At 40.5% G+C, this 22,774-nt stretch overlaps 1 protein-coding gene across 2 annotated transcripts in view; it reads left to right on the top strand.

Annotated features, from left to right (window-relative positions):
* fbxo38 (F-box protein 38) overlaps positions 1-20,858 on the top strand; it is a 52,921-nt gene extending 32,063 nt beyond the window's left edge. For both annotated transcript variants that reach the window (XM_049586256.1, XM_049586255.1), the window contains exons 11-21: positions 290-524; positions 1,352-1,552; positions 2,456-2,611; positions 3,388-4,125; positions 8,216-8,316; positions 8,686-8,788; positions 10,241-10,407; positions 12,248-12,393; positions 16,472-16,575; positions 17,799-17,912; positions 18,071-20,858. In XM_049586256.1, the coding sequence (XP_049442213.1) occupies positions 290-524; positions 1,352-1,552; positions 2,456-2,611; positions 3,388-4,125; positions 8,216-8,316; positions 8,686-8,788; positions 10,241-10,407; positions 12,248-12,393; positions 16,472-16,575; positions 17,799-17,912; positions 18,071-18,249 (2,244 nt within the window). In that variant the 3' untranslated portion in view covers positions 18,250-20,858. The remainder of the gene's footprint in view (positions 1-289; positions 525-1,351; positions 1,553-2,455; positions 2,612-3,387; positions 4,126-8,215; positions 8,317-8,685; positions 8,789-10,240; positions 10,408-12,247; positions 12,394-16,471; positions 16,576-17,798; positions 17,913-18,070) is intronic.
* Positions 20,859-22,774: the final 1,916 nt, after the last annotated feature.

Raw genomic sequence — 22,774 nt, 5'->3', positions numbered from 1 at the left:
GTGGGAGCAAAAACAAATTAGTTGCTTTAATATTTTTATTCAGTATATTTTGCCCTGTTTTGAAACAACCACAGGTTAGCTGTTCATGTCATTGTCAGCAGTTTGGGTTTCAAGGTGCAGGCCTTCTACTGCCTTCACATGAAAATGCATTATTTTGGGACACATGCAAGACACATGACCAATTGTTATGAGCAGATGTATTGCCCTCTTAGTATTCGCAGTCCTACTTTACTGAGTTTGATGTGGCTGATACCGGATGTGCTCCTTATGCATTATGTGTTTGTGACAGGGCTGTGCTAGGGTGGGCCTGAGCGCAGGAACTGGTATTGGTGTGTCCTCAGCACTTGTCAGCAACCAGAACTCCAACAATGACAATGACAATAACAACAACCACCACCACCACAACAATGAGGCCAACCTGCCACCTGCTCCTCCACCTGTCAACAACATTAACAATAACAACCAAAGACAACAGCAGCAGCAGCAGCAGCAGCAGCAGCAACAGCAACAACAACAGCACAATGGCAAGTCCCTTCTGCATTCTTAGTCAGTGGAGCAGCAGCATTCACAGCACAGCAGCTCAATAACAACATCTATTTACTGTAGGCCAAGTGTTAAGAACCCTTTGCTTTTTACATTTTCATTTTTTATTGACTTCAGCTGAATTTTAAATAAAAACAATTTCCAACAATCTTTAGATAACCTTTTAATATAAACAAAACAAGGGCCAATGGTGCTAAAGGAAGCCCACTTGAATCCTATCTGGGAATATTAATGCTCTTTAAAAAGATGACAAGAGCTACAGTGCCTTGCAAAAGTATTTATACCCCTTGAACTTTTCCACATTTTGTCATGTTACAAGCACAAACTTAAATGTATTTTATTGGGATTTTATGTGATAGACCAACACATACGTGCATAATTGTGAAGGGGAAGAAAAATTATACGTGGTGTTCAAGATTTTTTTACAAATAAAAATCTGAGAAAAGGGGGCTGAATACATATGCATGCCACACTTTTCAGATTTTTATTTGTAAAAAAATCTGGAACACCATGCATCATTTTCCTTCCACTTCACAATTATGCACTACTTTGTGTTGGTCTATCACATAAAATCCCAATAAAATACATTTAAGTTTGTGCTTGTAACGTGACAAAATGTGGAAAAGTTCAAGGGGTATGAATGCTTTTGCAAGGCACTCTAAATGGGAAGCAAGTCAGACTTATGGCAATTGAAATTCAACATGTTTCTGTTGTGAGAGATCTTGTTAACAGACAAACACATTGGACCAGAAACATAACCTCCTTGGTGAGTGTTTTTTTTTTTCTTTTGTTTTGTTTTTTTTCATAGTACCAGTGGAAGTAAATGGGATGGAGGATGATGAGGAAGAGGAGGAGGAGGAGCTGATGCTGGAGGAGGACAATATGGAGGCTGAGCCTCAAATAGAGCTGAAAGGAGCAGAAGGGGAGGTGAGAGTTGAAGAAGCCGATGTGGCTCCAGGGCCCAGTCGTCCGGCTGGAACATCACAACCTCCTGATGAGGAGCAAGCAGGTTTGGAGCAGCTCTTTTTTCATCGTTAGCAGAGGTTAAGATGACATGTTTTTTACACAAATGTTGCGTTTCTGTCATTAGTAGTTCCTCTTGCCCTCATTCACTTTACCTCAGCTCTTAGTATAGCTGTACCAGAAACGACCAGTTACCTGTCATTTATGTCTAAGTCAAAGCCGCGCCTGTTAATAAAATCCTGTGATTAAACACACACAGGCTACAGTCACTCACATTAAGCTGGGTTCTCTGTTCTTGAATTACAAATCCAGCATAGTGAAAATTTTTTTTACTGGTTGCGCTCAATATGTTTTATGCTTTTCTTTTTACAAATCATCAGATATACCCGCAGACTCTCTTTATGAGGCGAAGGCATTTTCTGCACATAATTGCAATACATCGGCAGGCACTTGTTAATTGCTGCATCATTTTCTGATTTAGACACATCTGTTTGTGATCTGTATCATCATTATAGTAACTATTATTGCTACAGATTTATGACATCCTGTAAAACAGCAAATTTTCCATGCATCTACAGATAATATCGGAAAAAAGAAATTATAGTACACCAATCAAAGTAAATATTAAATGCAATTAATTATAAGACTTTATTCAGTTTTATAGCAAGCTATCAGAGACTTTCTTGAGAAACTATCTGCCAATATTCTCTTGCATTAAATGAATAACTGCAATGTGTTGTGGGTAATATATACCTCCTGAGTGACCATGGTTGTTCATTTACTCCCTCAGCCCTCCGAAGATAGCTCTCATCAAGGGAAAGTCAGTGAGGGCATGTTCAACGACTAATGAAATGCAGCTTAAGTGTTTTTGTGCTCTAAGACTCTCAGGTCAAGTAGGAAGATTCTTTTAAATTTTTGATGTCAACTTATACATCCTACCCACCTCCAGGTCCCAGTGGTTTAGTCCAGCAGTGCAGGCCAGCTGGTGCTGCTGTTCCGAAGCCCCCACTGGTCATCTCAGACTCTGACAGCGAGGAAGAGGAAGGCCTTGTTTCAAGGCTAATGCCAGCGACCTGTTTGCAGCAGCCAGCTTCCTGTGCAGAAGGTGTCAGCACAACACACAACACACCTAGCAGTTCCAGCAGTTAGTTTAATGAGCTTACCATGTCACATTGGGTTTTAGGTGTAGACCATAGACTTAATAACAAAGATGGACGAGGTGACAGTTCCCCCATAGTGAAGCCTAAACATCTGGATAGCCCCCTGGTGGCTGGCTGCAGTGCAGGTCAAATCCTGCCCCCTCCATGTCAGTGAGTCAAACTAAGAGATCAAAGTACACATAAAATGCATTTTTCACAAAGATGGTTTCTATCAATTTAAGTATTTTATATTTGTTTTTCTAATCAGCTGGTTTAATTAGCTATGTAATGCTATAAAATGGGGTGGGGGGGGGGGTGGGGGGGTGTCATGAGTGACAGCTGTGTGCTCCTAATCAATGGCTGCTCGCAATTGGTTGGATGGGTGTTTGGGCAGGAACTCAATACCGCGGAAATTGCTATTGGGTAGACTCTGGCTCCAAGTGACATCACCAGCACAAGATGGCTGTGGCCGTATCCAGTATATTTTGGCTTCGGGAAGTAGAGATTCATTGTCCATCTTTATATTCAGTCTATGGTGTAGACTGGGGTCAGTAAGACAGCAGCTACAGTATGAGGGCATACGTGAGGGGAAAAAGTCCTACCTTTCTTGTTCATTGAAAAACAGTGTAATTGTTCCAGTATGTGTCCATACACAAATCTGTGACTGACAACAGAAGAAAATGGTCAAAATAACAGAGCTTGGTTTACCTCACCAGTGTAACATAAATGTGTGTGTTTTCAGGTAAAGGAAAGACCCCTTTGAGGCGGAGCAACAATGTGGCTGTGTCAGTGGCACTCTCGGCAGATCAGACAAAGGCTCAGGTGTTAGAAAGCAGCTGTGAGAAGAGCTGTCAGGTGACCAGTGAACAGATCAAGGCAGACATGAAGGCTGCTGCTGAGAACAGCAGGAGGACTAGCGGTAAAGGAATTGCTACTGAGACTGTGGAGACTACTGCGAGACCTGGGGCTGACGGTGGGACAGTACGGGGCACTGGGAGTGCTGGGGCAACAGCAAGGACCGCAGTTAGACCAGTGACTGGATCTGTGGGCAGGGCTGGACCTGGAGCAGCTGTATCCAGGCAGGTGGGTGGATGTGGAAGGGTGGTGGCAGGGACTTCCCACAGAGCAACCACAACCACGGACAGAGCAACAGCAACTGGCAGGACTAATGACAGCACAGAGGGCCCCTCTGGAGCACAGTCTGGGGACAATTGCACAAGGGAAGCTGTGGTGAGACAGGGCTCTGGTCCTGCCTGTGCGGACAGTCTGCAGCCCAGAGGTGCTGCTGTAAACCACGCCTCTAGGAGACCACTATTGCTGGCTGGACAGGGAGAGAGACAGCCTGCCCCTGCTGGATGTGCTTCTGCTACAGGTTCAGGTTTGCAGCAGGGTCAGGCCAGTGATGAGGACTTTGTTCCTAGACGACCTTTGACCCGATCTTGCACTCGTATGTCCTCTGTGTCCCTGATATCTGAGACAGGTAAGACTGAGCACCAAGCATATTTAATATCTGCCCACTAACTGTCACCTTAGGGGGGTGCAGCTGCTTTTTCTTTAAGCCCTATTTCCAGCAAACACCATCGGTATAGTACCTTTGATACCAAAAGTAACCCTTCAGACATGGTACCTAGACCCTAAGTCTGTTCAATGTTTCCACCTCAAACAGTACGCTATTAATGTGGGCGGGTTGTTGTCACTCACTGCTCCGTCCAGCACTCTCTGTATTATCTCCTCACCGGTGACACAGATGGAAGTCTGCACCTCAGTTATCATCCACAGAACGGGGTTGTACACCAACATTTTCAGAACAAAATAGAACAAGAGTAAGAGTTAGACTCCCTCCATGGGATATTATGGGAATATATGCAGTTCACATAATGCGGTTGAAATTAATATAGTTTTTTAAATGCTTGAAGATCCACTCATTACTAAAAGCGTATGTCATCCAAGAGAGGGAATTGTGACATTCAGCAAAAATACATTGGGAAAAGACCGCAAGTACCAAAGAATGAAGAACTGCTCCCCACTGATGGCAACCAAAGGCTTTGAATTGGTTGCCAATTTCTCACAATGGTTGCCAACTTACAACCTAGCCACTGTTACTGACAAGCCCCAATTTATCATATTATTCAACAAAGTTAGTCATTTGCTTGCCCACCCCATTATAGTATAAATATACCAGTTATACGTCAGGTCTGGAAATAAACATGGCAAAAATTAATATTATTAGGAGAGAGAGAGAGAGGAGAGAGAGAGAGAATGAACTGATTGGTTTTTGGTGGTCAAAGGTCAAGGTTGTTGTGACCTTGCACCCATCTCATTCTCATTAACACAATATCTCAGGAACACCATAAGGGAATTTCTGTAAATTTGACACAAATGTCCACTTGGACTGAAGAATGAACTGATTTAGAATTTTGTGGTTGAAGATCAAAAGTCAAGGTCAGTGTGACCTCACAAAATATGTTGTTGGCCATAACTCAAGAAGAATTCCTATGCTTATTATGACAAAACTTCACACAATAGGATAAAATAATGAAGTGATGACATTTATATCCAAAAGGTCAAAGGTCAGCTTCACTGTGACATCATAATGTTCTGCATAGAACACTTTTCTGGCCATTATTCAATGCCATATCTCACTAACAAAAGAGGAGACATTAAGTCAGATACTGAATTGATGACACTAATCTTGGGTGTCCACCTTGAAACTGTGCTGATTATATAGATTGTCTGTGCTGTCGGGGGGGCGATGTGTGTCAACCATCCATGTTTTCACAGACATGGATGTAAAGTGTAAGAGAACTTGACTAGTGCGCAGAGGTATACAACTGCAGGGCAGTAATCTAATTTATAATCAATTTTTTGTGTTTTACATGATAGAAATTGGTTTAACGTGTCATTTCTACAGGGGTTATGTCCATAAATGAACACTGACAATGCTATGTAATGCAACTAAGGCAGTCATAAATGTGTTTTTACTCATACAATAGCACTGTGTCTGTGCCAGTACTGCTAAACCTAAATGATTTCAATATCTCTAAAAAGAACTCTCTTAGGTCATAACCTCTGAGAAGGAGGCTATGTTTTTGGCTTGGTCTTGTTTTTTTGTCTGTCAGCAGGAAGAAGGAAGAACCTATAACATTTTGGAGCAGATGCAAATCAGGGGGTGGATACAGATTATTTTTTGCTTTAGTTAACGTTAACCATTAATCTACTGATAGCAGTACTAATGTTTCACCACATTACAGTTACTTTTACTGTTAAAAAGGCCAAATTACTATAAATTCCTTAGATGCAATCCTGGAAGTAAGTTAATTTAAAATTTAACATTCATTCTACCTTAATTTTTCATCAATTTGTCATTGTGTAGACATAGATCACCCAAGAAATGGTTAATTTACACTTATGGTACAGCATGCCCCCTCCCCTTCTCTGTCAGATTACTCTCACGTAATCAGTGCAATCTCATTGATTATGTCTGGAAAATGAGTTGTAGACATGACGGTAAATTAATTTAATAAAAATAAAATTATACTTCTTATACTAATTATACTACTAATGTCAGATTGTAATACTGTTAAAAATATAAATACATATAGTTGTTTCGAAAACTTGGGGCAATTTTGGCCCCCAGAACATGGCTTTTGGGGGCATTCTTGGATAAATTGTGGGCCAAATGGCCTGTGGCCCTTGCTAATTTCTGACACTGGTCTGAAGACTACTCGTGAAAATTAAAAAAGCTGAAGTGAGCTTTCCCTGCAGTCTGCTCCTCATCTCTGCCCGAGGCTCGTGACTTGAGGTCATACAGTGGCAAGAAAAAGTATGTGAACCTTTTGGAATGTCATGGTTTTCTGAATAAATTTGTCATAAAATGTGATCTGATCTTCATCTATGTCAAGGGTATTGACAAATATAATGTGTCTAAAATAATAACACACAAAAAAAACTGATCTTGCATGTCTTTATTGAACACACTCATTCAACATTCAAAATGGCAGTGGAAAAAGTAAGTGAACCCTTAGAATTAATAACTGGTTGACTTGGCCAGTCCAAAAGGCGGATTTTGTTTTTCTGAAGCCATTCTGTTGTGGACTTGCTCTGGTGTTTTGGGTCGTTGTCCTGTTGCATCACCCACCTTCTACACAGTTTCAGCTGACGTACAGACATCCTCAGATTATCCTGAAGAATTGTCTGATAAACTTGGGAATTCATCTTCCTCTCAATGATTGCAAGCTGGCCAGGCCCTGATGCAGCAAAGCAGGCCCAAATCATGATGTTTCCTCCACCATACTTTATGGTTGGGATGATGTTTTCATGATGATATGCTGTGCCCTTTCTACACCAGAGTAGTGTAGTGCTGTGTGTTTTTTCCAAATAGTTCAATCTTAGTTTCATCACTCCACAAAACATTTTGCCAATACCGCTGTGGAGTGTCAGTGTGCTCTTTTGCAAACTTCAGGCATGCAGCAATGTTGTTTTTAGTAAGCAGTGGCTTCCTTTGTGGTGTCCTGCTGTTGATGCCCTGCTTGTTCAATGTTTTAAGTATTGTAGACTCATGAACAGAGATGTTAGCCAGTTTCAATGATGCCTTCAAATCTTTGGCTGTCATTCGGGGTTGTTTCTTTACCTCATTGATGAGCCTTCGTTGTGCTCTTGGTGTCATTTTGACTGGGCGTCTGCTTCTTGATAGAGTAGCAACAGTCCCAAAGTGTCTCCATTTGTAGACTGTTTGCCTAACTGTAGACTGGTGAATTTCTAAAGTCTTTGAAATCACTTTGTAACCCTTGCCAGCTTTATGTAAATCAACAATTCTTGATCGTAGATCCTCTGAAAGCTCTTTTTGGCGAGGCATGGCTCACATAAGCGTGTTCTTCTTGCGCAGAACAAACTCCAAAAGTTTGAGGGTTTTTTAAGTCAAAGTAGCTGTAGTCCACGCCTCCAAACTCATTGTCTTAACAAGACTCCAGGTGTGCTATAACCTGACTCCAATTAGCTTTGTTAAGGTCATTAACTCAAGGGTTCACATACTTTTTCCACGAGCACTCAGCGAGCAGTTTTTTTTTTTTGTCATTCTCAATGAAGACATGAAAGATCAATTTTTTGTGGTATTATTTTAGACACATTATATTTGTCAATACCCTTGACTTGGATGAATATCAGGTCACATTTTATGACAAATTTATTCAGAAAACCATGAAATTCCAAAAGGTTCACATACTTTTCTTGCCACTGTATTAGCAATACTAGTATAGCCCACCTGAAAGTTCGACTGAACTGTCAGCAGTTCAGTTGCCTTGTGGGTAATGTTGGTACCAGGTTTCAACAAGGAAGAAGAACGTGGGATAAAAAGACGACATCTCTGGTTCTGCTGCATTGATTTTATTCCTTTTTTTTCTGTCAATCGTGAGTCTGATAATGTTCTGAGACTGCGATGCTAAATTGATGCCTAAAACTGTATTGCCTACAGTTGTTTTAAAATAGTTAACAATTTGGCAGTAAAAGACACTTAAATGTTTAACACTGTCTTTGTGTTACTTAAGGTGATAGTTTTACTCTATATTGTTAAGATCTTTCAAGAGCCAGACCTCGAGTTGCAGTGAGGAGGAAACGAATGGCTGACAAATCAACCAGCACCTCAGACCCAGTCACTGAGGATGACCATGTACAGGTGCACGCACACACACACTTTTTGAATGTTTTATATTGTATGTAGTTGCACTGTATATATATTAAGTATAGTAAACCTGTTACAAAGTAAAATATTAATAATTTTTTCCTCCCCTGGGGGGAGCCAGAGTGTTGCAGCTGGGGCTCAGAGGTCTCTTCTTCCTTATTTGTTGTTCAGACAGTGACACACCCTGGTTTCTGTGTTGTTTTTTGTTGTAAATGCTTTTAGTGGGAATTACTTATGCAAAATCAGTGTGATGTGAGTTCCACTGAGCCAGGATGCACATGTGAGAGGGTATTAACGTTGGCTTTAACAGCTGTATTTGTGTATTTCTTTCTCAGTATATTTAACATACTTTTGCTTGTGCAGATTTTGTCTCTGAAGAGTAAGAACCTGGTGGGCATCACTCTGACCAACTGTGGAATCACTGACCTGGTCCTCAAAGACTGCCCCAAGATGATGTTCATTCATGGTAACAGACAGACAAGAACTCTGATATTTGATGACTCATATGGATGTTTTTCTCATTTGTCCTTTTGAATTCTTTGAACTAAAAATGTGTTCGTAATTTTCAACTACCGTTTGGGAAAAAATGGAGTATTGGTGCTGTTGTTGCTCTGATTATTTTTACACTTATACATTTTTTTTATGTTGAATTTGTGAGGTAGGTACTAGAGAAGGAAGTCTAGCCGACTGAAAAAGAAAATGACCCCTATTGACTTTGAAGGATCAATATAATAATGTAGGGATGCACTGCAAAATTCTGAGCCAATACCAATATTTGAAATCAGTATCAGTATCAGCTATTGGCCATATTTTGCCAGTAGCTGATACTGATGCCAATGTTTTTTTGTTGTTATTGTATGTTTTGTTTTTGTTTTGTTTTTTTATTAACCTTTTGTGCCAGGGAAACAACAGATTCTTCATTATAAAAAATAACTGAACTGTTTTAAAATCATTCAACCTTCATTACACTACCTTTTGAATGAGCAGAATTACACATTTATGAAACATCCTTTAATATAACCTTTAATAAAGAAAATATCAGCAGTGATAGCTTCAAACCCCTTTATAGTATATATTAAACACTAATTCTCTCTCTAATGTCTTTTTTAAATTGCTTTTAAGATGTCAACACATTTCTCTTACAAACAACTTATTTAAGTTTCTCACCAAAAACTACATTTTACATAATTTTATTTGAGCACATCATGAAAACATTACAATATACCTTCTCTTAATACTAATTTTTACTGAATAGAGCTTGAACACATCATAATCAGCTGTTCACCAACTAGCTAACATTAAATAGCTGCCAACAACTAACATTAGCTAGCTCTCCTGCTGATGTCAACACCAGTTTGTTGTTCACAATGGAGCAAACTCAGGGAAACAATAAGGTGGGTTCCCTGATGCATCAATAGTGCTTTCGTCCCAACAGCATCCCGGGGAAGATCTCTGTTTGTTCCAAACACATTTTCCACTGTATTGTTTCTGGGACAAAATAATGCTGACTTTTAGCCTCCGCAAAATTGATGTGGCGCAACAGAAAAACATCAACCACTGCTATTGGTGAATTTCCTCTAATTTTTTTGATAGGTGGATGGCAGTCAACAAGGCAAATATCAGCCGATACCAGTTTTAGGCCAATAAATCGGCTTGTCCAAAACCAGTTACTGATTTCCTGTTTGGCAGCAACACAGTCTTTGATTGTATAGTGTAAGGGTTAGTATTGATAGCTCAGATAACTCAGTGAAGCAAACTTATTTGTAGACCTGTGTTGGTGTAAATAAACGAGGGGAGAACACTTCTTCCTTCAGCCCATGGTTTTGTGTGAAAGTGGTGTAGTCCTGTAGATACATCCAGTTGAAAAACATTCAGTCTCAAACTGCTCTGTCTCTTTGTGTCCCCTCTCTTTTTGTAGCCACCAGATGTCGAGTGTTGAAGCAGCTGCGAGTAGAAAGCGCCCCCATAGTGAACAGGTTTGATTACGCTCAGTGTAAGAAGCTGGACATGGAACAGGTCCTGGATCAGATACTGAGAATGCCTCCTGAGAGGAACCGCATCATCTACATGCGTCCTATGCACCAGGTTGGTCATCTGTGATGTTACATTAGTGAAATGTTCCCAAAGCCTTAAAAAAAAGGAGCAGCTTTTGGGGCTTAAAAATGTTGCCAACACTGAAGCGGCAAAAATTGCAGTTCGTCGAATGGAGTCAATCCCCATATACCCATATGTTGAAATGGCCAGCTTTCCTGCAGAAATAAATATGTTTACAACCTGGTACAAAAAATGGTTTTGGTCCCTATAGCTGTTTCCCCCTTCATGACAACTGTGCAGAGGGTGAATTTTTATATAACTTACCTGTTTACATTTTTATTAAGGCTTAAAATTACACGTCATCAAGTGCAGGGCCACTTGATTGACAGGCTGTCTGCTGATGGTGTCCTCAACCTGTCATTCAAATCCACTCCTCACTGCTCTACAGCTCCACCCTCTCACCCTAATATGGTCACTTCTGGCTCAAAAAATGTGAGTCCACAAACCTGTGGGTGATACTACCATAGCAACATCCATTATTTTTTTACAGTTTATGTCTGAAAAGCAATTTTAAAGAGGACCTGTTCTGCTCATTTTAAGGTTCATATGTGTATATAAGGTTTCTACGAGAACATGTTTACATGCTTTAACTGTCTGTACTGGAACACCTGTATTCACCCATTGTGTGAGACACTCCAGTTAGCACCTGTCTCTTGAAGCCACCCTCCTGAAAAAAGCCCAGTCAGCTCTGATTGGCTGGTGTGTCTGGGTTTTCCGCACCTTGATGTCTTTGCACCATCATTGCAGACAGGAAATGACTGTAACAAAGCAAATGAGTTTACATGTTTCCCTGATATTAGCATGTAGCTACATGCAGCAGTGTAGATTAAACAATGTAAACATTTGGAGTAGCATGCAAGGAGCAGATGATTATGTAAAGAAATCAGGCACACAATTCTGTAGTGTGATACTGTTGCTAGAGTAGAAAGAACTGTTGGTAAACGGAGTGTTCAGAACGGTAGTTAACCTAAGGTTTTTGCTCAAATTACTTACAAATTACTTGCACATATGTGTACCTCATTATTTGAAACTTAGGTCACGTGTGATATGAACATCCTTTATTGTAACTCTATTTATATGACACAAAATACAAGAGCATAATAGGTCCCCTATGAAGTGTGTGATGTCAGCCCAGTGTAATCTTTATACGCAGAGCGTGAACAGGGGAAATGTGGCTAGATGAGCAGTTTTAAGTTTTCAAGTGACTGGGAGTCATCTTTGATTCTTGTTCCAGTAATATATCAATGAAACTAATCTACAGTGTACTAAAGACATGTCAGTATCTATGTTAACCAGGCATGACAATGAACATTTAGACCATAATATATGCTGCCATCACTCATCAGAATTAAAGTTAAATTCAGACATACTTTGTGTTCACAGAAAAAAAAACTGTAGTTATGCAGATATTTTTTTATTAGTTATTTTGTGCCAAAATCCAAAACTGCAGTGTCAATATATTACAGATTTTTGTTTCTATACTGTTAAGGCACGCTACAGAATTTCTGCATTTGGCTCATACTGAAAGTTCTCCAGCAAAGATCTTTTTTTTAGGCTTTTATTTTTAAACAACAATGGAAGGCTTGAGTAACAATCACTGAGAATCCAGCTGATTTTGGTTGTCAGCCAGTTGGACATTTTTTGCTCCTTTTGATCCGTGGAGCCGCAAATAAAGATAAATTCTCCTACATGTGAAGCAAAGCTAGGCAAACAATTCTCCATGCTTTCCATAATGCTCAAATAATTCTCCTTCTACCTGATTGTCTCGTTTCTCTTCCCTTGTTCTTTTTGTGCTCACTGGAACACTCCTCTCTCTCTGTGCTCTCCTCAGATTGACTCAGTAGCATTGGAGCGTCAGCTCTTCCAGGGGCCCTATCCCTATCACATCGCTATAGTGCACGAGTTCAGCAATCCTCCAAATATACGCAACAAGGTTCGCATTCGCAGCTGGATGGACACCATAGCCAACATCAGTCAGTGAGTAATGCTAATATCAGGGGCATTCCATAAGAATTCGGTCACTTTCTGACATCACTCTGTTTGGTTTGAACTAATTTTTTACTCTTTGTTAACCTATATTATAGAGTGTTAAGACCAAGACACACCAATTGTGTCTTGGTCAAAAAGGTGCACATGAACACACAAAACCAACAGCCAACAAACATGTATGTTTTGGCCAGCGTGAAAAGACATACCCCCCCCCCCATGACAACAGGAGGCAGTCGTCTGTAATCGTCATTCAAAAAGGGTATTTATTGCACACCAGTGAACAATAACACAAACCATCAGGAAACATTTGTGCTTAAGAGCTCAGTGGCTAAAGAAAAACAATCTGTCCTTGTGTAACAAGTTATTTTCGATCTCACTCCCTCTTGGCTTTAGCTCTTTGTTTACTTTCCTTGTTGAGCTGAGCTGCCAATCAGAGAGATTTTATTTGCTGACTGGTTCCCACTATTGCTAATGCAAAAAAAAAAAAGTCAACTAGCACTGACAAGGGCCAACAGTGCGGGACACATTGTACCAATTAGGGCGGCAGACAACTAACTTTGACTGACGGCCAGCCGTTGGCTTGGTGTGTCAGGGTCCTTGGAATGTAATTTGATTGACCAGAATGGCAAACCATTCCAGGGACCCTCAAAGTTGACCCATATCGGGCTCCTCACTCCCACCAAAGACAAATATATTCTTTAAAAAATAAACATTACAGTACGTTACTAACAAAAAGCTTACAAACAATGTTATCGATAATTTCAATTCTTTGATCCAAAATAAATAAATATGCAAGTTTGGTGATTTTCGTAAATGATTTGGGTAAAGACATTCAAGCAAAAAACATTTATATGTGGATGACACTGTCATTTACATGCATGCTCCCTCCACAGTGCAGGCGGTGCAAGACCTTTAGACTGCATTTCAGTCATTACAAACTGCTCTGCTGAGTTTAAAACGCTTAGAAAACAAAGTTCATGGTCTTCTCAAGAGCTCGCTCACAGTTGCATGATGATTTTAGCATTTTCACTTCTGATGGTAAATCCACTGAAAACGTGTCCTTGTACAAGTAGTTGGGTATATGGATAGATGACAACCTTTTTTTAATGTACATATTGCTGCTCTAGTTAGGAAGCGTAACGTAAAGATTGGCTTTTATTTTAAAAATAAGGCTTGTTTTAGTTTCAGTGCTTATAAAAACTTTGTGCAACCTGCGTTTCTGTCTGTGATTGATTACAGTGAAATACTGTGTATGAAGGCAATCTCCTCCATTTTACGTAGCCTTGATTCAGGATACCATGCATCTCAACATTTTCTTTTGCAAATGCAAAGTCCTTTACTCACCACTGCATTCTTTGATTTGGTGGGTTGGACGTCACTGACCACTCACAGACAACAGCACTGGCATGTATTTATCTATAAAGCAATATTGGACAAACTTCCAGCCTACCTCTGCACCCCTCTGTGTGTCAGCTCTGGTAGTTACCAGCTACGCTCCTCCAAGTGGTTACTTTTAATGGACCCTGGATACTCTGCACCTTGGATATGGAACCATCTGCAAAAATATCTAAAATTAGAGACACTTATATCCATTGTGAATTTAAGGGCATCATAAAGAATGTGGTGATAGAGTCGTGCTTGTTTTTCTTGAGAGGCCACTATGTTTGAAGTCATTTTATTGTGAACCTTTTTATTGTATGTTGTATTTGTTGCATTTTAATGTGTTGTGATTGGCTGCTACCTTGGCCAGGTCTCTCTTGTAAAAGAGATTTTCAATCTCAATGGGACCTCCTGGGTAAATGAATGTTGAATAAGAAATAAAACCTTCATTTGACAAAAAATTAGGGATGCACCGAATATTCAGTAACCGAATATATTTGGCCGAATATTGCAAAAAAACACACATTCGGTATTCGGTGGAATAAGTTAAAAGCAAGGCCGAATAATAGCGGCATTTTGATAACGCAATCAAATGACGTGCCGTGACGGGCAGAATAAAATGGCGGTAGTGTGGCGAACTGTCCGTCATGGCACTCGCATTTGCGACTAAAAATATTTTTGAGCGAGCAAAATAGGCTTAAATCATTCAGCACGCTGTGCGAGCAGCCTACAGATTTCAACCAGCAGCAGAAATGAAAGGCAAATCCCACTGATTGTGGGTTGTACGGGGGTCACAGACACAGACAGTAACGTTAATGTATTCCTGTCAAATACGGCAGCCATTGGCTTACCGGGCGACGGAGAAGTCAGTTCCAATAATATCCTCTTCTTGGTATCATGACTGCCCAAAAGGACCTGAACAGCCGAGCCAGCCTAACACAGGTATGTGGTGTGTCAGAGGAGAAACGAGCCTTTCACATTTCTCTTTCTGGCAGTAACGGCCCACAAACCTCACCGCACTTTAGGGACTGTTCATTACTTATGAAGGGACTGTCAGGGGAGGAGAGTGGCTGGTTGATTTTTATTTTATTTATTTATTTTATTTTGATCCCCCCCCTATATTAATCACTTATTGATGCTGTTTTTGAAGTATGAATAAGTCAATAAGTAATTTATTCCACTGAAATATCGTTGATGTATTATAGAAAAGTGATTTATCTTTTTATAAATGACAAAAGGCACATCTGCCTCATTTTCGCTGTGGTATTGTGATACTACTCAGAACCATGATATTTTCATTGGTATCGCACAGTGGGTCCCAATTTTGATACCGTGACAACACTAATCTGGAGGGGGTTCATCTGCAAAAACTAATGAACAACTAAACAATGATATTCGGTATTCGGTACTCGGTATTCGGCCAAGTGTTTAATATTATTCGGCTTTGGCCACAAATTTTCATTTCAGTGCATCCCTACAAAAAATGCATAAACTCCCTGCTATTGCTTGAGCAACAACAGACAGTTCAACACATGGGGACAGGGATTGACCCACCATACATCTGTCCATCCATCCCATCCTTGTGAACATGATATCTGAAGAACGCCTGAAGGGAATTTCTTCAAATTTGGCACAAATGCCCACTTGGACTCAATGATATACTAATTGGATTTTGGTGGTCAAAGGTCAGCTTCACTGTGACATCATAATGTTCTGCACTAAAACACTTTTTTGGCCATTACTCAATGTCATATCTCAGGAATCAAAGGGAAAATATTTGGTCAAATACTGAATTGATGACACTAATCTTGGGTGTCCACCTTGAAACTGTGCTGATTGTGTAGATCTGTGTGCCAAGCATCTATGTTTTCACAGACATGGATGTAAACTGAAAGAGAAACTTGACTGGTGCGCAGAGGCATATAACCACAGGGCGATAATTCCAATTTTAAGGGAGTCTGGGGACTTTGTCTCTGGCTGATTAAAGACTATATTGCAATTACTGTTTAGATGGGGAAATCAGTTGAAATTTATAGTGTGTTCACAAACTTCTACTGCTCATCTTGGTAGGTAATGCCTAGGTTACACTGCACAACTTTAGCCCTGATTTCCTACTCACAGATAGTTTTTGGAGCTCCCTTACAAATGCCCCAAATCCGATGCAAATATGTGTTGGCTCAGAGCTCTCAAATTGGTGCTTGAGCATTGTGTGAACTGTTCAAAGGCACAAGCCGAGAGGCATCTCAGACATTCCCTGGATATTTAGCGTGCTAAATATCTGGACCTGCAGTTTAATGCAATCCAATACAACTGCTCTGCCATGAAGTGCTTTTTATGATGCCTATAATGTTCAGATTTTATTGACACTGTCATAGAGGTGTTGGTTGAATTATATGTTTTGGAAATGAGTTAGTAATGGTGTTGTATTGGATTGCATTATACTGAGACATTGGATGTAGCAAAACAAAAAGCCCCAGAGAAAGTCAAATGAAGCCTGTTTGATTAAACTGTGATCAGCACATTAATAACAGTGGAGGCAAAAATTAGTTTTTCTGATGTGAGTCCACAAAATAACCAGTCCACTCAGAAATCTATAATCAAATGAAATTCAATGAGCAAGTATGAGGCCAAATGTTAACTTGAAGTTGATCATGAACTGATCTCTGTACGTCTATGTCTCTTTCAGAGAGTTGATTAAGTATGAGTTCTTCCCAGAGGCCACCAGGACAGAAGAGGATGTGAAGAAGTATCCCAAATACCCCTGGGGTCGTGACATCTATACATTGGAGGGTAATACTGTCAAACCTACATTAACTCTCACAGATTTGTAGTTTAACACTGAAGGGAGACATTAGCTAAACATTTTATCTGCGTTGTAGCCATTAACACATTTTGATTATGTCCGGTCTACTCTTAAGCCTCATTTCCACCAAACACTTTTGGTATAGTACCTGTTGAACTAAAAGTAACCCTTCAGACATGGTACCTAGACCCTAGGTCCATTTAGCATTTTAAACACAAATAGTACTCTTAAATGTGGGTGGGGTTGTTCTCACTCGCTGCTCCATCCATCACTCGCTGTATTTCCTCTTCACCAGTGACATGGATGGAGGTCTGCACCTCTTTGTCATCCACAAAATGGGGTTGCAAGCTGACATTTTCAAAACAAAAAAAGAAAAGGAAAGATTGAGTGTCTCTCTCGATGGGATATTTAAAAATAGCGGGTTTGTGCATTTTGTCCTTCTCAGGCAGGCACAGGGGTTTAGTGTTGCCGGAGTCCACAGGAATGATGCGCCGCAAAGCTTTAATCAACACAAGTGAGGATTAGAATATATGCAGTTCACATAATTCGGTTGAAATTAATATATGTTTTTAAACACTTGAAGATCCCATTACTAAAAGTCTGTATCATCCAAGAGAGACAATAAAAACTCATAGAATGGTCAAAGTAATCACACTGAAATTTAAGATGTGTTGATGGATTTACATTGACAACTCCTGCATTGAGTAACATTAGAAGCAAACGTTCCACCTAAAAGTTGCTGGCAGTCGGCCCAGTGAATCAAGTTGTTTTTTGTTCAGACTACAGCTGTTGCAAGAGGCAGCAAAACATCCTTTCATTATATAGTTATAGTTTACTGATGTATGTTAGACTTGCCACGGTATGAACAGTGGTTACGTAAGCTTCAAAACCAACCACAACTCAGCTCTGACCAAGAGTGACTGTTCTTTATTGACCAATCAACAGATTGCAGTGTTTCTAGCTCCCCAAAAGAGAGGTGGCTCCATCGTGGAAACGGAAAAAAATGCGTACCAAACTGAAGCTAACCGTACTGTACTGCTTGGTGGAAACAGGGATTAAGTGTTGTTGGAATTTAACTGAAACAGTGACTCAAGTTTTAAAGTTTAACTTGAGGGTGTTTGCGTTACATTAATTGAACAGTGTAGAAATCATTACCTGTGTTTTGTGGCAAACTGTAGCTTTTAACTGTCGTCTGTGATTGATTGTTCAGGAGTAGTGGATGGGGCTCCCTACAGCATGATAACAGACTTCCCCTGGCTGAGGACTCTGAGAGCAGCTGATCCCAACAGCTATGCCCGCTATGACTTTGAGGATGATGAAAGCAGTGAGTGCAGTCAATACATCCATTTGTCCTACCGGCACATACACCATGTGGTTTTTCCCTAAATGGGCACAATGCTTGATATTTACAAGTCATTGCAAGACAAAGCCTGATCATATAAGCACTTGAAATGTTTTCCTCTGTGTTGTGTCGTGTGTCAGCCACCATCTACGCACCCCGGCGTAAAGGCCAGCTGTCAGCTGACATCTGCATGGAGACCATTGGGGAGGAGATCTCAGAGCGCCGACAGAGCAAAAGAGGAGTGTTTCAGAGAGTGGTGGTGCTCTTCCTCCATCACTGTGATACACCAGGAGAACCTGTGGATGATGACTACATCTGAAGACCACAAAACACTTCTTTGTTCGTCACATCAGGAGGGATCCCGACAGATGACAGTCCTGCTACAGCACTGCCTGATCTTCTGAATGCATATGCTTTTTGATGGTTTTATTTGGAGAAGAGACAGATGTTTAGTATGTTGGGATGAGGTTCACGACAGCGCTGAATTTGTTATTATTTGAGCAAAATCTTGAAGCATGTATAAGCGCCTTAGAAACAGAAATTCTCAAATAAAAGCAGAGCAAAAGAAGAGTCATTGAGATGGTGGAAATAATGGCTCAAATGGTAAATTCAGCAGAAGATACTTTTGTCATTGAGTGAATGAAACCATTTGCTTTCAACATGGCATGGTTAGGAGTAAAGACCTGTCTCTAACAGTCCTGTTCCAAGTAAAGGCCATTATTAAGAGCATAAGCCCAGCTAGTGTTTTAAGCTGCTTGTCTTTGATCATGCAGAGAAGGATTCTGCTGTAGTGTTGGTCTGATCTTTCACCTGTCCGCTGCCATGGTCTGCCTACCTCTGTACCACACAAGACCAGTCACAGACAGAAATGGCCTTAGACAGAAATGTCCAAAAAAATATACTTTTAATTCAGTTTTAAGTCATCCTTTGGATATTTTTTGGTGGTTCTGGATGGTGGATGGTATGTGTCTTAGCTTTGCGTTTTACCTCTGCAAACACCAAATGGTGAAGAGACAAAAATATGTTGGAACAGTTGCAGATTAACTTCCCTGTAGTTGATTTTCGTACAAAGTGTCAGTCCTCTTTGCACTGAAAGCCCCGCTGCCAGGGAACTCCTGTTGAAAATGATGGATCAGATGACAGCTCACAGTCTCACAGCCAGCCTGACCTGGACACAAATCACAATACCCCCATGCAAATATAACATGCCTACATGGCTTTGTCATATTGAGATGCTATAGTTAACACTGACTGAGCAGCACATTCTAAAACATAAGCTTTGTTTCAGTCGGTCAGTTCTGATCTTTCCCAGTGACCAAACAAAATGCTTTTGATTGAATAGTTCAGCCTTGGTCAGACATCCCAAAAATGTAAGAATGAACATGTGATGCTACGTTTAGCTGCTCTCCTTTCTCTTTCATCATCATGATAAACTGGGCAACCTAATCTCTACAAAAGTTGGATGTATGTATGTTGGCGAATGTTGGCATTGTACGTTTCTGCAAACCATGGACATGTTACATTTGGACCTTATCATGTGGCAGCACTGTGGTTAACATGTGGTTAGGTTTAGGCACAAAAGAAAAGTTATGTTTTGGCTTAAAATTGGTTTCAGGGAAACTCTCCCCACTGGAAAAACAGCCACAGGTCGCTTAAAAAAAAAGTAAAGACTCGTTAGACTGCAGCTTGGCAGGTATCTCACCATGTGACACACAATCCACCATCCCCTCCATTTCCCAATCCCCAGCTCATACACTACGTCATATTAGAAATGTTGATATGATGCATATATTACATACAAATGTAACATTTGTGGTGTCCAGAAATGTACAATGCAAACATTATCTTCTGGTGATTGGGCTGTACTGGCAGGTCCTGGTGTGTTAGAGAGCAATGTACAACTTAAAGTTAATGTGCACACTTGCATAAACAGAGTGTTGTTCAAGTGCTTTTCAAAGGCAGTATTTTGGTTGTCAGTGATGTCCAGTCAGAGTCAGGATGTTTCATAGTAGAAGTACATTTATGTATGATGTTGCCACTCAACATATCTCTGGTTTGCTCATTATCTGCTTGTTAAGCAGATAATGAGGCTATATTTTGTTCTCGACACTTTTTGTTTTAGTAGGTTTGTTTTTTCTTATTTCCATCTCCCTACTGGGATTGTAAAAGAAGAATGGGTCAGTGTTGTTTACCTGCATCCATACAGTATATATCACTTGGATATAGCTGATGACCATCAGGCAAAGGGAAGAAATTGGAACAATATAGCAAACAAAGACACAACAAATCTCTCTAAGGGAGAGCTAAGTGCTCTGCCTGTCCCCTGATGCTTCACTGCTTCTCAAAGTCTTCTTATCCAAGTCTTTGTGATGGCCTTCATGGAGGGAAATCAGACTGCTAGATTTAAATTGTATATAATATAACCGATGGAGCTACTCCTAGTTCTAAAATAGTGTGGAGTGTGCCCTTGAGCTGAGCTGAACTGAACCATCAAACTGATTTTTTTTTGTACTTATTTCCATTGCTACAGATTCCTACCCTCCAAAAGGTGCTGCATTACTTTTTCCTCTAGCTTCTCAAAGGAATCCGATTAGTTGTCTTATAAAGGATTTCATTGGTCATGTACAGTAAATGGACAGCTCTGCCCTGTAGGACTGTAAAGACAGTGGATAGAACTGTCTTGGTTCAGGTTGTGGGTATTGCTCAAATATGGAAAAGGGTTTGGGTTCAACAAGATTAACTAATGGTGAATGTCGACTGTTCAAGGAGGTGAAAATTCTTTTTGCAGGCTCAATGGACTGAATATGATGCGAGTCCAGCCTTCTGTTTATGTATTGACAACTGTACAGATGTCATGGATGACGATATGCTTCCATGGTGTTTATATGTTTATAATGAAAGAACAAGACTATTTCACATATTGAAAATAAAATTATGGAAAAAAGCTTTTGTTGTCTTTTTTGTTAAATGCTCTCATTGTCCACTGTTACATGTTCTCATTTGTCTTTGTTGCTTCATGTCCTCATTTCTAATTCTCGACCATTGAGCGCATTTTATTATTATTATTATTATTATTATTATTAAATTCTAATATTGGAATGAAAATTGTGCCCTGTGGTTCTAGAGGAAGATGCTAGCAAGACATCAAAGTTTATCTTTATCCTTTAATGATATCAAATACACTGTGCAAAAAGGGTAATTTGATCATTATTTGTTGATATGGTGAATTAAGTCAAGGGTATAGAGCCACAGAAAGCAGTAATGTTATGAAGTAATAATACTTTGTTACAATACTTATGTGTTTTAGGGAGTGTCTGTACTTAAAGGGATAGTGTACCCAAAAATGAAAATTAAGCCATTATCTACTCACACATGGAGGCTCAGGTGAAGTTTTAGAGTCCTCACAACACTTTCAGAGATCCCAAGGGAGAGGGGGTAGTAACACAACTTCACCTAATGGAGGTTTACCGCGCCCCAGATTCAAACATCCAAAAACACATAATTGAAACCACAAAGTATCGTATGGTTACACTGTAACCTTGGTTCTCTGAGTGAAGAGACTATCTCTCCACTCCGTTACATATTCCATATGTACGGGGTATGATCCCCCTGCTTGTCAGGGTACGTGGATAATTCTTTAAGACACACCGGCTTGCCCGGCCACACCCCATTGCTTAGCTATAAAGTCCCTGCGCTGACGTGTAATCACTGATAGTCATTTGATCGAAACGTGTCTCCGAGCGGCCTAAGGATTGGAGAGATAGTCTCGTCACTCAGAGAACCAAGGTTACAGTGTAACCATACGTTCTCTATCTATCCACTCCGTTACATATTCCATATGTACGGGGTAGATCTTTAAGACACCCCGTGAGGAGACGGTGCAGCCCACAAAGTTATATCTGGGGGAGGGCTATGCATCTCGGATGTGCGTCCTCCTACCTCTTCCTGGAGCCTGAGTATCGCGTCGGCAGTGTGGTTTGGCATGGCTGTGTTGGATCCACGTGGCTGTCTTGAGACGCTGGTTGCCAAACTTCCTCCATTCACTTTGTCAGGTATGTTCCGACACTATCGCTGCATTCTCTTGGTGATATTAGTGGCGTGTCTGATGCGCTTTCTGCTTTGTAGCCTGTATCCTGGCCGGAGGTTGGGAGCTGAGCGTGTGTGGCCTCGGCGCTGTGCGCAATAATCCATGCGTTGCGTTGGATTCCTGAGGTAGGCTCGCTCGTTTCTGTCATACGTTATGCGCTTTTGTTGGGCTGCACATGAAATATGACTGGTTTCTGATTGCTGTTGGCAGTTATTAAGCTGCGTCCCTCCGCGGCTACCTCCCCAGTTGCCTGGGAAGCTGCGCCTTCACTTACGGGTATGTATGTGTGGATTTACTTGTTTTAATCCATCTAATTGTAATTCGGTGTAGTAATTTTAGTCTGTATATTACTTATGGCAGGTGGCTCCACCTCTGAAGCGGGCCGCTGCGCTACTGCTGTTCTGTCTGTGGGTTCGTTGCGGCAAGCTCATTGCTCGTCTGCATTTGTTTTACTGTTATTGTTTTTTTTGTTTGTTTTGTCTTGTTTTGGTTTTTAAACAAATCCTTGTGTGTGTGTGTGTGTGTGTGTGTGTGTGTGTGCTTGCTTGCTTGCTGCCTCGCACGCCTGGAGTAAATTTCCCCTGGACAAGATTCAAGTGTTTGTTGCACCGCATGTGGTGCTGTCTCTATAGAGGAAATTATGCAGTGTAGGATTTAAAGCTGCACTAGGCGGACTGATCCTCATCAGCTAACCTATTGATCTTTGGTTAATTATTGTTTTTTTGTACTGTAATTAGATATTATTATTATTATTATT

This window comes from Epinephelus fuscoguttatus, linkage group LG9 (genome assembly GCF_011397635.1).
Source record: "Epinephelus fuscoguttatus linkage group LG9, E.fuscoguttatus.final_Chr_v1".
Classification (NCBI taxonomy): Eukaryota; Metazoa; Chordata; class Actinopteri; order Perciformes; family Serranidae; genus Epinephelus; species Epinephelus fuscoguttatus.
Note: the sequence above shows the minus strand (reverse complement) of the source record. Positions and strands in the feature narration are given on the sequence as shown.